The sequence below is a fragment of the Sinocyclocheilus grahami genome, unplaced genomic scaffold, assembly GCF_001515645.1.
Source record: "Sinocyclocheilus grahami isolate Dianchi unplaced genomic scaffold, SAMN03320097.WGS_v1.1 scaffold170.1, whole genome shotgun sequence".
NCBI lineage: Eukaryota > Metazoa > Chordata > Actinopteri > Cypriniformes > Cyprinidae > Sinocyclocheilus > Sinocyclocheilus grahami.
In genome coordinates, this window is record NW_015505349.1 from 691,082 (window position 1) to 704,196 (window position 13,115).

The 13,115-nt window shown below is 37.3% G+C and overlaps 1 protein-coding gene across 7 annotated transcripts in view; it reads right to left on the reverse strand.

The window, feature by feature from the left end:
• Positions 1 to 1,076: 1,076 nt before the first annotated feature.
• Positions 1,077 to 13,115, reverse strand: part of eif4g3b (eukaryotic translation initiation factor 4 gamma, 3b) — a 48,824-nt gene continuing 36,785 nt past the window's right edge. For all 7 annotated transcript variants that reach the window (XM_016283068.1, XM_016283064.1, XM_016283063.1 and 4 more), the window contains 22 exons: positions 12,678 to 12,900; positions 12,466 to 12,590; positions 12,001 to 12,120; positions 11,429 to 11,584; positions 11,048 to 11,245; positions 10,705 to 10,851; positions 9,102 to 9,338; positions 7,864 to 7,968; positions 6,672 to 6,810; positions 6,466 to 6,554; positions 5,361 to 5,457; positions 5,091 to 5,208; positions 4,384 to 4,598; positions 4,161 to 4,279; positions 3,862 to 4,034; positions 3,390 to 3,515; positions 3,198 to 3,279; positions 2,996 to 3,094; positions 2,731 to 2,877; positions 2,568 to 2,649; positions 2,235 to 2,381; positions 1,077 to 2,082 (listed from right to left, as the gene is read on the reverse strand). In XM_016283068.1, coding sequence (XP_016138554.1) covers positions 1,901 to 2,082; positions 2,235 to 2,381; positions 2,568 to 2,649; positions 2,731 to 2,877; positions 2,996 to 3,094; positions 3,198 to 3,279; positions 3,390 to 3,515; positions 3,862 to 4,034; positions 4,161 to 4,279; positions 4,384 to 4,598; positions 5,091 to 5,208; positions 5,361 to 5,457; positions 6,466 to 6,554; positions 6,672 to 6,810; positions 7,864 to 7,968; positions 9,102 to 9,338; positions 10,705 to 10,851; positions 11,048 to 11,245; positions 11,429 to 11,584; positions 12,001 to 12,120; positions 12,466 to 12,590; positions 12,678 to 12,900 — 3,126 coding nt within the window. In that variant the 3' untranslated portion in view covers positions 1,077 to 1,900. The remainder of the gene's footprint in view (positions 2,083 to 2,234; positions 2,382 to 2,567; positions 2,650 to 2,730; positions 2,878 to 2,995; positions 3,095 to 3,197; positions 3,280 to 3,389; positions 3,516 to 3,861; positions 4,035 to 4,160; positions 4,280 to 4,383; positions 4,599 to 5,090; positions 5,209 to 5,360; positions 5,458 to 6,465; positions 6,555 to 6,671; positions 6,811 to 7,863; positions 7,969 to 9,101; positions 9,339 to 10,704; positions 10,852 to 11,047; positions 11,246 to 11,428; positions 11,585 to 12,000; positions 12,121 to 12,465; positions 12,591 to 12,677; positions 12,901 to 13,115) is intronic.

Here is a 13,115-nt window from a genome sequence, read left to right on the forward strand (position 1 = left end):
AGAGAGCAGTTTACACAAAAATGAATCCCCTTACCTGTCAAACAAAACGATGCCCCCAGGGTATCACCAATCAGGATGTTGTCCGACCAAACTCATAAATGCACCTTTTAAAGATGCTGTGGGATATTAATCATAAAATGTCCAAACTACCTGACAGTATTTATTGAAATAGGTTTCTTGAAAAATAGACCTATCTCTGTAACAATGTTGGCCTAAATAAACACAAAATTCTTTGCCTTTTACAAGTTGAATCAGCTGGAATCATTTTAAGCACCTTAGATGTCCGCTGCCATGTAGTTGTCATGTGAATTAATTCCATGCATTAGTTATCATGAACAACATAACCTTGACATTTAAGGTGGTATGAATTAACATTGATCATAATACATTAAACATGAATTAATGAACAATAGTATATTAATAAATGAACTAACCTAGACTAATAAATGCTGTAAAGTGTTTTAGTTCATAATTCCTGTAGTACATTAATGTTAACAAATTAAATCTTATTGTAAAGCATTACCAATTTTTCCCCTTTTTTTGCAATTATTTACTTACATATACACTACCGTTCATTTTTTTTTCCTATTAAAAGAAGTACTTATATTCAGCAAGGATGCATTAAGCAAAAGTTCTTTTGATGTGTCTGTTAATCAAAGAATCCTGAAAAAAGTATTACGGTTTCTGCTAAAACACTGAGCAGCACAACCATTTTCAACTGATACAATATATTTTTTTAAATTCTGGAGCAGCAAATGAGCATATTAGAATGATTTCTGAAGGATTATGTGAAACTGAAGACTGGAGTAATGGCTGCTGAAAATTCAGCTTTGCCATCACAGGAATGAATCACATTTTAAAACGAATTAACAATACAATTATTACAATAATTTTTCTATCACAATATTATGTTACTCTATGTATGATCAAATAAATGCAGCCTTATTGAGAATAAGAGACTTCTTTCAAAAACATTTTAAAAAATCTTACAGACCCCAAACTTTTGAACATTAGTGTATTTGTTGACTGAATAATATTAATTTGACTGCTGTAACACAAAACCAGCAAGGCCCTCACTGACACTGTAGAAAATCCACACCATCACCACGTTTTGCACTTTTATGAATCTTTTTTGTCTTTCGTTTATTTACAAGCTTTAAATTTGCTCTATCAGTATGAAGAATAACAAGCACTTCAGGTTCAGCAACGTCTCCTTAGTTGTTTTGTACATGTCACCATCTGCTCATTGACATCCATTCTGAGCTCTCGTCATGTGATCCCAGCAGTCCCCTGAATGCATAGTTCCTGCCAGATGAAATGTTTCACAAAGAGCAAGCTAAAGCAGAGGAACATTTGGTATGGTTATTGAGATAATAACCGTAAACATGTACTAAACACTTCAGTACTGATGTACTAAACGCAGACCAGGTCTTCTCTGTGCTCAACCAACAAACTTTTTCCAACAATTTGAAAATCACAGAAGTTGTTTAATTATTGTTACTGTCATTATATTAATAATAAGATGATTATTTCTCTATCCACCAATAACCGCTCGTTGTGACTCTGCAAATGTTAAATACCCTTTTGTGTATGCAGTTCTTAAAAAATATAAATTAACGAGTCTGAACGTATGTTTTGTTTCATTGTTGCATGTTTGTATTAAAGTCCTCTTAAAAAGTAACAAAAGAAAAAAAACTTAAATGCAACATTTCTATAAATAATAAATGTTTTAGTGCTCCAGCAATTGCAAGTCGTCATAGGGTCGCTGCATGTACCATTCCAAATCTTGCTGCACTCCAGCCATCCTGATGCATAATGTGTTGCTTGTTATGTTTCATTTTAATTTGATGCAGTTATTGTTTCAGCGACTAGTTGGCAAATGTGTCCGTTTGTCCCCTCGTCAATTGTCCTCGGACTCCTCCTCTGCCTCGCGCAGCCACGTGAAGAAAGCGGTGACTGACTTCAGGGCCACACCTTTGCCTTGCTGTTCAGCAGGGTCTTTACTGACCTCCCACTTATAGAAAGCGTCTTCAGATATCACATCCTCATCATACAAACAGTCAAAGAACATCCGGAGCAAATCTGCAAAATATTAATAAAATAAACATTTTAATCTCTTGGTGATTACTCAAAATATCAACATTAAAAAATACCATCCACTGTAGAATAGCGTTAATAACACAAATATTCCATGTGGTGTGAGTTTTAATGGGAATATGAAAGGTTTTACTCACTAGCAGGCTGGTCCAGTTTTACTATAAATGTTTGAAGTGCGTAAAGTGCTTGCAACTGTCTCTCTGTGTCTGAGTTAAGGTACTTGTGTAATACAGGCAATCTCCTCTTGATTATGGACAAGTCCACTTTGTATGAGGAGCCCTCGGCTGCAGACAGAAGACACAAGATTGGAATATTTGACAATCTGACATTTGAAACTGTACCACATAAAAGGCAAACACAAGATGCTGCGTTCCTGTGCAACAGCAAACTAAATAGCTCAAATTTGCATAAATGTATCTAGAAAGTTACCCTCCACTACCCGAAACAGCTTTGTTGTTGCTGTCACTTACTTTTCACTGCTGCCTTGCACACAGCAGTCATTAAAGCTCTGAGGAAAGGAGGTGAACTCATTTCTGATTCATCTAGATTGGCCTGTAATACATCACACATCAATGATAAGATCATTCACATCCTTTAATAAAACTAAGTCTAAAGAGCTGGACGTAAATCTACCTCAATCCAGTCAAAGATTCGTTCATCACCAGCCATGTCCTCAAGTAGTAGTTTTTCAAGTTGCTTGTTCAGTTCCTCAGGTGAGAGTGTTCTCTTAGAGACAGCCTCGGTCGGGTTTGAGCCGTCAGAAAGTGTGAAGTCCAGTTTCTGTAGGAAGGTCAAATCATAAATGAAACTCGTTCAGCATGGGACAGCTGAGTAATAGGTGAATGTTTTGATGGTTAGCATATATTAGATGTCTTAGAAAATGTAAATGAAGGCTCACATGTTCTGTGATGAAGCTGTGCACATCCTCCGTTTCAGGTATAAAATCTGCCCAGCTCAACCCAGAGTCCCTCCATAATGATCCTACTTTCCTATGGCTCTGCAAACACACAATGCATTCATTTCCACTATTCTCACACTAACAAACCTTACAAATATGGCAAATACAAACAAAATGTTTGATTCTAATTTTTTAAGCTCACCATTTGTTTGCATAGAAGGTGCAATATTTCAGAAAATAATATCCCAGCTCTTCCCACAGGGAGTAATGGTTTGCTAAATTCACTGCAGACACAAAATAAGCAAATAAAACTTGTGTAAAGGCAATTACTAAAGCTGATGAGTTCTATGAATCTAATAACACTGTGGTAAGTGCTTGCAGGATAAAACCTAACCTAAATAATTCTCTCATAGAGATTCCCCCCTCTCGAAGCACAGGGGTCACCAGCTCCGCAAGGTACAGCCATATATGGGGAATATCAATGGCCATATCATCTGCTAATTCAAGAGTTTCAGAGAACCTGGGGGAAGAAACAATTATATTAAAAATCCCAGAATCGAGTGCAACTTTTTTGTTTTTTTGGAGTTGATTTAATAAGATTATATTATTTTGAAACATCATTTGAAACATCATCACATACCCATTTAAGAAACAATCAGTATCAGTATTGTTAAAATCGTAACAAAAAGTATTAGTATCATTATTATGTCGAAATAAAAAAGGTTGGTATCATCTATCCCTACTTCTTTCATGCTACCTTAGTAGATAATGGACAGCGAGGCTGCTTACTACATTTTGCAACACAAACGCACACATAACATTACTAATGCAGAGATGATAAGAATGTTAACTTTCTGCAATCTCACCCTTTAAAGAACTGAAGTTTGTGGAGGATTCCAGCCTGCAGGAGCTGGTAGAGCAGCTGACCCATATGGTCTCGTGTGATCTGACTCCTCTCCAGCGTGGACTCCACACCCACCCGCACAAACACATAGAGCATGGCAGGTTGCTCTAGTTCATCCACACACTGCACTGCCTCCTGCAGCACAAGTATAGTACGCTTAGAAATTCCTCTACTGCTATTCTGGACTAGGAGATACAGCTTTATAAGTTATGTAGTGCATAAAATAGCAATTTTTGTGATTTAAAAAAAATGGGTACAAACCTTGTAATCATTAATGTGCAAAAACTCATCGATAATGGACTTGGACCGCCTTTCCATGTCCTCTTCTGTTAATGTAGGCTTGTCTGGAGAGGGTCCTGACAGTACTTCAAGTTTAACAGCTGCAATAAGAGACAGCCTTAAATGTTGGATTTTCTTCTTATGTATTTCACCATAATGTAACCAGCAGCATTATAATGTGTGCGAGGGTATCCGTGTGGCTCACCAGACTCCCTGGATTGGCTACGCTCCAGTCTGCTTTTGTCTGCAGTGCTGGCGGGCAGCTTGGGCGTGTCTGAGGCATTCGAGTCTCTACGGGACACTTCCTGGACCGACTCCTCAGGAGCCTCCTTATTGCTGCTACCCAATGAGATGGGCCCTGTCCGAGCGGGACACGCACTCAATGGCTTGTCATTATGTTCTCGTCCTGAGCTTCCATGACTGAGAAATTCACAAACACACAAATACAGACATTCCTGAATTTCCAGATGTAAAAGTGTTTCCTTCAATTCATTACAAATGAAACAATAATAATAAAATGTTAATAAAAATGTTAATTATAAAAAATAAATAGTTTGCTTATTATTTAATTTGTTATCTGTTCATTTCAATGTACTATATAATTAGATAACCATATGAATATAATTATCATTTGAATTATATGAATTCTAAAATATAAATGCAAAGTATAATTACATTTAAATTGGCTGAAAATAAAAATGTAAAAAAATCTATAATTCTATAATTACAATGTATTATATAATTAAATAATTATAAAGTAAAAGTATAAATACTTATAATTTGAAAAATTAACAGAAGCACATCTGAGATGTATTTACGTATATAAAATATTGATAAACACTACAGACGAAATGTAAGAATGAAAAGGTATCTTCCCTTTCTCAATGACTATATTTTATATATGTACAGTACCTGCTGAGAACTCTTTTGGCATCAAAATCTGGGGATGTAGAGGGTAAAGAGGAGGCCAGGGGTGCTGAGGGTTGCAGGGGTGAGTAACGGTTCAAACTGGCACTGGGACGAGAGACATCTAAAAGAAAAAGGGTGCAGGACAGGGAAAAAAAGGAGGACATTTCACATTAGTAAACAAAGTATAGAGCCAGAATATCCTGCATAAACTATAAAACAGCTGGAATTGACAGAGCCAGTAGCCCATACCTGACTGCATCAGTCTTACTTTACCTGACTCACTGGCCTTGGCTCCAGCTCCTCCACTGCTGCCCTTCACCCAGTTCACCTGAGCTCTTGGTCCCAGCTGAATCTTCTCATCTATTGTTGGCTGAAGAAAACAGTAAGATCATATTACATTTTCTCATGCATTCATATCAGATCAGTAGTTCTTAATCCTGGTCCTGGGGACCTGCAGCACTGCACACTTTGCATGTCTCCCATTTACCACACTTGATTTAAATCAGCAGAGCTTCATGAACTTGGTCTGTAAGAAAAGGTACAAAATGGGCAGCACTGCAGATCCCTAGATTCACAATCAAGAGTCAATGAGATACTAAGATGCTACTACACAAGCAAACAGAAGAACCATCGGGTGGGGCTGTTGAGTCAAACAGTTAATTAGCATATTTACAAACACTGCAAAAAAAAATAAAAAAAATAATTCCTGTTAAAAAATATTTTAACACCATTAAGCCTCACTAAATATTGTTATATTTATGCTTACAGAAAGACATTTGCAAATAGGGCTAGAGAATTCATCCAGATATTTTGAATGTGTTTTTCGGTAGTTTTAAGTGTGCTTATGCTGTGCTTCAGCTGTCAGACCGTTTGCATGGTAACATCAAGCCCAGTTATACAGGGCCTCCAATTAAGACCAATTAGTAGAATAGTCCTTCAAAACATATGAAAATATACTGTTTAGCACATTCAGATCCAGAAGAAAAAACTTTTTTTTTTTTTAACTGGAAAATTTGTCACAAATTCATTATTTTTTTTATATTAAATTTAAAAGTATGTAATAATATTTTTGTATAAATATACATTTTTAGGTGAAATGCTTTAAGTCAACATGCTTTAAAGCAGCACACTACAAAAGCACAATCAATGACATGTAGCAAGGTGTAGCTTGCACAACCTCCGTAAGTGTGATTCAGCTGATAAGATCAATGGTTTACATAAAAATGCAGCTTCCTTACGTCCAAACAGATCATGGGGGAGTATGAAAAAATGCAGAATTGCATATATAGAATCTCTTTTTCTAAAACTCAGTTATGCTAGCCATCTTAAGACGTGACTAGAAAGAAAATGTGTTCTTAGTTTGACTTCTGGACTTTACCTTTGAGATCTTGAGAATCTTAGCGGGGTCTATTGTTCTGCTGTTCTTAGTCATAGGCACAGTGCTCCAGGTCTCCTCTCTCTGCACCACTGCAACATGAAGAGAAAGTACAGCTAGTTCATCAGAGAGTGAAAAAAGGAAAGGAGGCCCACAGGACTGAGCAAGCTGTAAAGAGGATTAGCCTATAGCAGAAGTCTCTTTCTGACCTGGTCTCCTCTTGTTGTCCTTGGACAAGAGTTGCTGGTGAACCTTCCTCTGTTCCTCCTGCTCCTCCAACTTTGCCTCTTTATGGATCTGCTCAATGGTCTTGGGGCCCAGGTCAGCTCTCCGAGACACCCAATTGTGCTAAGATGAGGGAAGAACACAAAATATTACCTGAAAATTCCAGCATGACTGCCAAATTATATATATATATACATATAAACATCCTCACACTATACAACAATAGGGTTCAAAAATATTATTAACAATACTGAATTATAAAAAAAATAGGTTTAAACCAATATTTAGCTATTTTGACATTACATTGTCTACTTGGCCGGTTAACAGAAGGATCACATCCCTACCTACAAATTAGTCAATGACTAAACAATTATTTCAATTTGTTTGTATTTTGAGTAAATATTGTACAAAATAAATGTTTGTTTCTTTTCTGAAACTTTGCCTATGTCCTATTTACCATCCTAATATTTTTTTTTTTTCGGTTTTGAAAGAAATGTATTTTATTCTGCAAAAGTGACAGTATAGTCACACACACACACACACACACACACACACACACAAAGATTTCTATTTCAAATAAATGCTGTTCTTTTGAACATTCCATTCAAAGAATTCTGAAAACACGTATAAAGATTTCCACAAAATATTAAGCAGAACTGTTTTCAACATTGATGATAATAATAAGAAATGTTTCTTGAGCACCAAATCAGCATTAGAATGATTTCTGAAGGATAATGTGACATTGAAGACTGGAGTAATGATGCTGAAAATTCAGCTTTGCATCACAGGAATAAATTACATTTTAAAATAAATTAAAATAGAAAACAATTAAACTGTAACAATATTTCACAACATTACTGTTTTTACTATATTTTTGATCAAATAAATGTAGCCTTGATGAGCATAAGCGACCTCATTCAAAAACATACAAATCTTACTGACCTCAAACTTTTGAACAATTGTGAATACATAAGCATTTATGGCAGATGAACTTGACAAACTAAACATATTTGTCTGAGTTTGTTAAGCTTTTTGAGTAGTAGTTAATTAATTAATAATCATACAAATAAATCTTAAATCACACACATTTTTTTTTCAAATCAAACGTTGTACTTTTGGAGCTGAAAACGTTGCCTTGATCACTGCTTGAAAACAAACGAATAACACAAAACTCACCAGTCGCAGGTCAATAACGTCCTGCAGCATGAACCGAATGCGTGAAGAAGTCTTTTTCTCCTTTACTATCTTCTCCATCTGGTTAAAGTACTGATCCATCCGTGGCTAAACAGGAACAAGAAGAACCATCTGTAAGATTCACAAGCTTCAAAAGAGACCTGAAAACATCAATAGACCACCATATACAATATATTTTTTTGCCTGACATGAACTGACATTTCTCTTTAATTAAAGTAAAAAAAATAAGTTCAACTAATGACATGAGGGTGAGTAAATAATGACAGAATTCACATTTTTGGATGAACTATCCATTCAAGAGCATTAGGCACCACCCTCACAGTCATGTTCTCAGCTGAATCCAAAGTGAATTTTGGAACCAGAGCAGAGTAAAATGACTCATTTGGGATTCGTTTCCAAACAGCACATGGCAGGAGCAGAGAGGACATAAACCAGGCTTTTTGGATGCAAGAGGCCAAAGAACACTAGTTTATGCAGAGCTCCACCACGGCAGTGCAAAGAGTGGCCAACACATAGATTTCTTTGCATATTTGCATTGAAATAGGCAACAGTTTTTGTGCATTTATATGGACTGCAGCAGCAATGAACAGAATTAGGAGGACAGTTATTCTTAAAGCCCATTACAGAGGACATCCTCCCGATTAGGATAAACCACCTTAGCTTTCTCAAAGTCCAGGTCCTTGCCAATAGTTGTGAGCAGCCTGCACAAGCACTCCAATGACTCTTCATCGTGGTTTTTCAGCAACTTCACCACGCAGTCGTGCATGATGGCCTCTGTCAGCATCCGCAGCTTGAAGAGCTCGCCGATGAACTTTATATTGCCTATGGAGCGTCTGCGGGCCTTATCTTTCGCCTCGTTCAGTTCCTCCTGCAGCCTCTCCCGCTCGCTAGCCTGGGAGTAAGAATGAGAGAGAGGAAGACGTGTCAGAAATGATCAAATGACTCATTTGGGATTCGTTTCCAAACAGCACATGGCAGGAGCAGAGAGGACATAAACCAGGCTTTTTGGATGCAAGAGGCCAAAGAATACTAGTTTATGCAGAGCTCCACCACGGCAGTGCAAAGAGTGGCCAACACATAGATTTCTTTGCATATTTGCATTGAAATAGGCAACAGTTTTTGTGCATTTATATGGACTGCAGCAGCAATGAATAGAATTAGGAGGACAGTTATTCTTAAAGCCCATTACAGAGGACATCCTCCCGATTAGGATAAACCACCTTAGCTTTCTCAAAGTCCAGGTCCTTGCCAATAGTTGTGAGCAGCCTGCACAAGCACTCCAATGACTCTTCATCGTGGTTTTTCAGCAACTTCACCACGCAGTCGTGCATGATGGCCTCTGTCAGCATCCGCAGCTTGAAGAGCTCGCCGATGAACTTTATATTGCCTATGGAGCGTCTGCGGGCCTTATCTTTCGCCTCGTTCAGTTCCTCCTGCAGCCTCTCCCGCTCGCTAGCCTGGGAGTAAGAATGAGAGAGAGGAAGACGTGTCAGAAATGATCACTGTGTGCCCGCTGCAGTAAAATCGGCATCCAGACTACAACAGGAGATTATTTTCAGAAGCCCTTATAGTAACTTTCAACATTAAATGAGCTTTCAGTTTATTTGATAAATTTGGTACAATTCTACATTCAATACTGTAATTCAGAATTTGTTTCATATGTAGTTGTGATTAACGGAAGAGACAGATGTATTGAGATGTTCAGTACATCAGAGTGAAACAGATTATTGAAAAAGCAAAAAGTGTTGGGGGAAGATGAAAGGAGATCTAAATGCATGCTAGCAGTTGAACGGTCAGAAAAGAGTGGGGTTTAAGCAGACTAAATGATTGGAGAAATCTGGCATACGTCACCAGAGAGAAGCAGTGAAGCACTGAAACACTAAAACCAAAATTAAAGTTTTCATTACCTTAAACTGAAACCGGAAATAAGGTTTCGGTAATTCAATTTGGGTAACTGAACTTGGTTCACCGTTTATAGTGTCGTGTCATCAGGTGATTAATTAAATCAGTTGTAGTAAGTTTCTCTAAAAATCTAACATTTTTACATATTGCTACTCGAGCATTATTTTTAATGAAGTGTGTCCACAACATTTACCTGTTATAGCATTTCCATGTTGTATGCATGCAATAACGCTAAAACAGTCAAAGCATGTCATGCATCATGTTTCGGTCAAATATTACGGCCCTCAAATCTATTTTGGCCGAAAAATTCTTTTTTTGAGAACGTAAAAACTACAAGGTCAAAAAAATTCAACATGCATGGAAGAATCATTCACAATAAGATAAAAATAACACGCATTTAGAAAATAGATCATGCCAACTAGATTTTCAGATAATCAGACAAAGCTATCAGATGATTTTAAAAGGCTTAACCAGCACAAGACTCATATTGACTGCTTTTATGGTAAAAATCATACGAGAGTAACATGATGGTTGCTGACAGTAATTGTGTAACTATTCATATGCACATAATTATAAAAAACTTATGTATTAACAATTTTAAATAATAATTTTATATTTAATTGAGTTAAGCCTAATGTACCTTTCATTTTTGCATCTGTACTTATTCACAATATTGGATTAGGATTCAAGTACAATAAATATTAGCAAAACATTTTTTTTTAAAGATTTACTGTATCATTAGTAAAAAATAAAATAAAATGCATGGAATATAACTGCTGAAAATGTTTTGCAAGCCATTTAAATCCACACAGAAAATTCTAATCAACCTTCTCATAGCATGTGTTATTCTAGGCAATTACATCTAGGCAATCTGAATGGCCTGTGATCCATTTAAGAAGTTTTTGGTGCTGAAGCACTTACTGAATTGGCTGCCTCCAGCTCCCTGTGTTTCTTCTCGAAGACATCATCATCCACCTTGTCCTTCTCAAACTCCTTCTGACAGCGATTCAGAAGCAGCTTCCGGAAATTCACAGTGCTGTTGGGCTTATCCGTCATGGGCACTTTTAACTACAAACACAGCACGTGACTGATTTAGACATGCACTCACCATGCTGCATTCCAAGATAAACACACTCAGTTTCCAATCTCCATTTGCTCCCAAAATCCCAAATAAACATTTCCTTAATTAATCAGTGATCTACTAAACTTGTATATCATTGCTCATTTTCAACAGACCCCAGTTTTAATGGAAAGTCTGACTCACCGTGGCCAGACAGCTGCACATATTGCCATAGGCCACAGAGAAGCTGGGTTCATCAACGGCTTTCTCAAAAACCAGGTCTATGACACCCTTGAGCCGCTCCTCAGTGTCGATGGTGAGGTCAGTCACCTGCTTCATCAGCTGGCTGAACATCTGTGGCGTCAATTTGTTGAGAATACTACGCACTTTTCGGAAAAGCTCCTGTAAAAATATCAATGCACATATTACCGAATGTCCTCCAAGGCAACTATCAATCCCAAGCTCCATTTCCTCTCCATATTAGAGAAAGTAATGATGTAATAAATTATTCGATCATAGCTGAACATCTGGATACCACAGCATGCTTTCTTTGTACTGCAAAATAAGGCCATCTGAAATGAAGACCTTAGATTTCAGGGTCTCTGGCTCTTCAATGACATTTTCCCGCTTCATTCCAGGTTTCCAGGCATTCTCTGTTGTCCTCAGCTGCACCTCATCATTCACCGACACGTTTGTGATGATCTTGCGTCCAGGTGGTCGACGCAGGCTAACATTCAGCAGCTGAGGGAACAGAAATAATCATGTAATACAGACAAGAATAATAGGTGTTTCTAAGAGCGCATCTAAAGTCAAATAGCTTTTATTCGTATGTGAAGTATTAGAATTGAATTACATTTAAGATAGAGAGCATTATAAATGACTTATTGTAGTTATTGTTTTATAAATAATGATTTTTGTATGTGTACTTATGCACAATATTGGATATAGATTCGAGTACAATAATTATCTGTACATTTTTGTAAGAGCGTGCTCCAGGGAATGTAAATTGAAAATGCTTTCATTCGTGGGTGAAGTAATACATTTTAATGAAATTAAATGTAAAGGATCTAGAGAGCATAATAATTGATTTACTGTAGTAATTAAGACAAAACCCCCTTTTTTTTTTTGTATGAGTGTGAGAATAAGTTGGGACAAACCGGTGCTCCCCTGCCTCCAGAAATCTGTCTGCCAAAATCTGCAAATGCTGGCGTGAAGTCTGGGCCTCTGGAAATCACTCGTGAGTCTACCGGCCGCATGGGCAGCTTATTTTGGTTAATCTGTTCGGTAAGGCAGAAACACATTAGGCTTCACTTAAAAAACAACTTACTGCTCTGTACAAGAGCAGTAATGAGTTTTACAAGGATTTAACAGAAGGTGATTATCAGGTTACAATAACCCTTTATTCCCATAGTAGTCCATTTAATGGTGCGATGCAAATTCATTCTGGTACAAGAGAAATTTCGATGGGAATTTTCAGTTATTAACTTTAATAGATATTACTTTGAAAACCATGATATAGTAAAAGTTCAAACAAGAGCTGTCAATTTAATGTGTTTATTCAGTATAGTATAAGTAGAAAAGCTGTTCAATGAACCGTCTGTGTAATATTGGCTAATAATAACCTTATCTAGAACAACATCAGAAATGGGAGGAAGCCCCTCTGGTTTCTGCACACATGCAGGCATGAACTGGAAGCCCAACAGGAAGTCTCTGTCGTACTGCTTCTTTCCATTCTTCTCTGCAGGCTCTGCAGAAGAGCAGAAAGGCTTTCAGTGGTAAAAACCTGGCAAACACACGTGGGACACTAGAGAATGTTGTAGAGAGATGGCCTTACGTGGCAGCACTGCTTTGATCAGTGGCTCTTTGACTGCAGACAGGTGGATGCTGTCACTGCTTTCAGTTTCAGAGGCGTGTTCAGCCCCGTTTCTCAGAGGCTCTACTTCCTGTTCTCCGTTCTCCTCAAGCACAGCTCCTGCTGACGGCCTCCTCTCCACCTCCACAGGAGGAGGACTGGGGCTCTCTGCAGCAGGTTCCATAGAGGGCTGATCCATGTCCTCCTACCAAACACACACACACACACACACACTTTAAGCCTATCTTAAACTAATTTGAATATAAGGAACTGGATTTGTCTGTTATGATTATGAATTTTGGCCAGTTTGAAATAATAATATAGTAATATAAAAGATGTTATATTAAATATTTTAACATTATAAAGTAATATAAATTAAAATGTATTATCCATTTATGAATATAAAACAGTTATAAAACA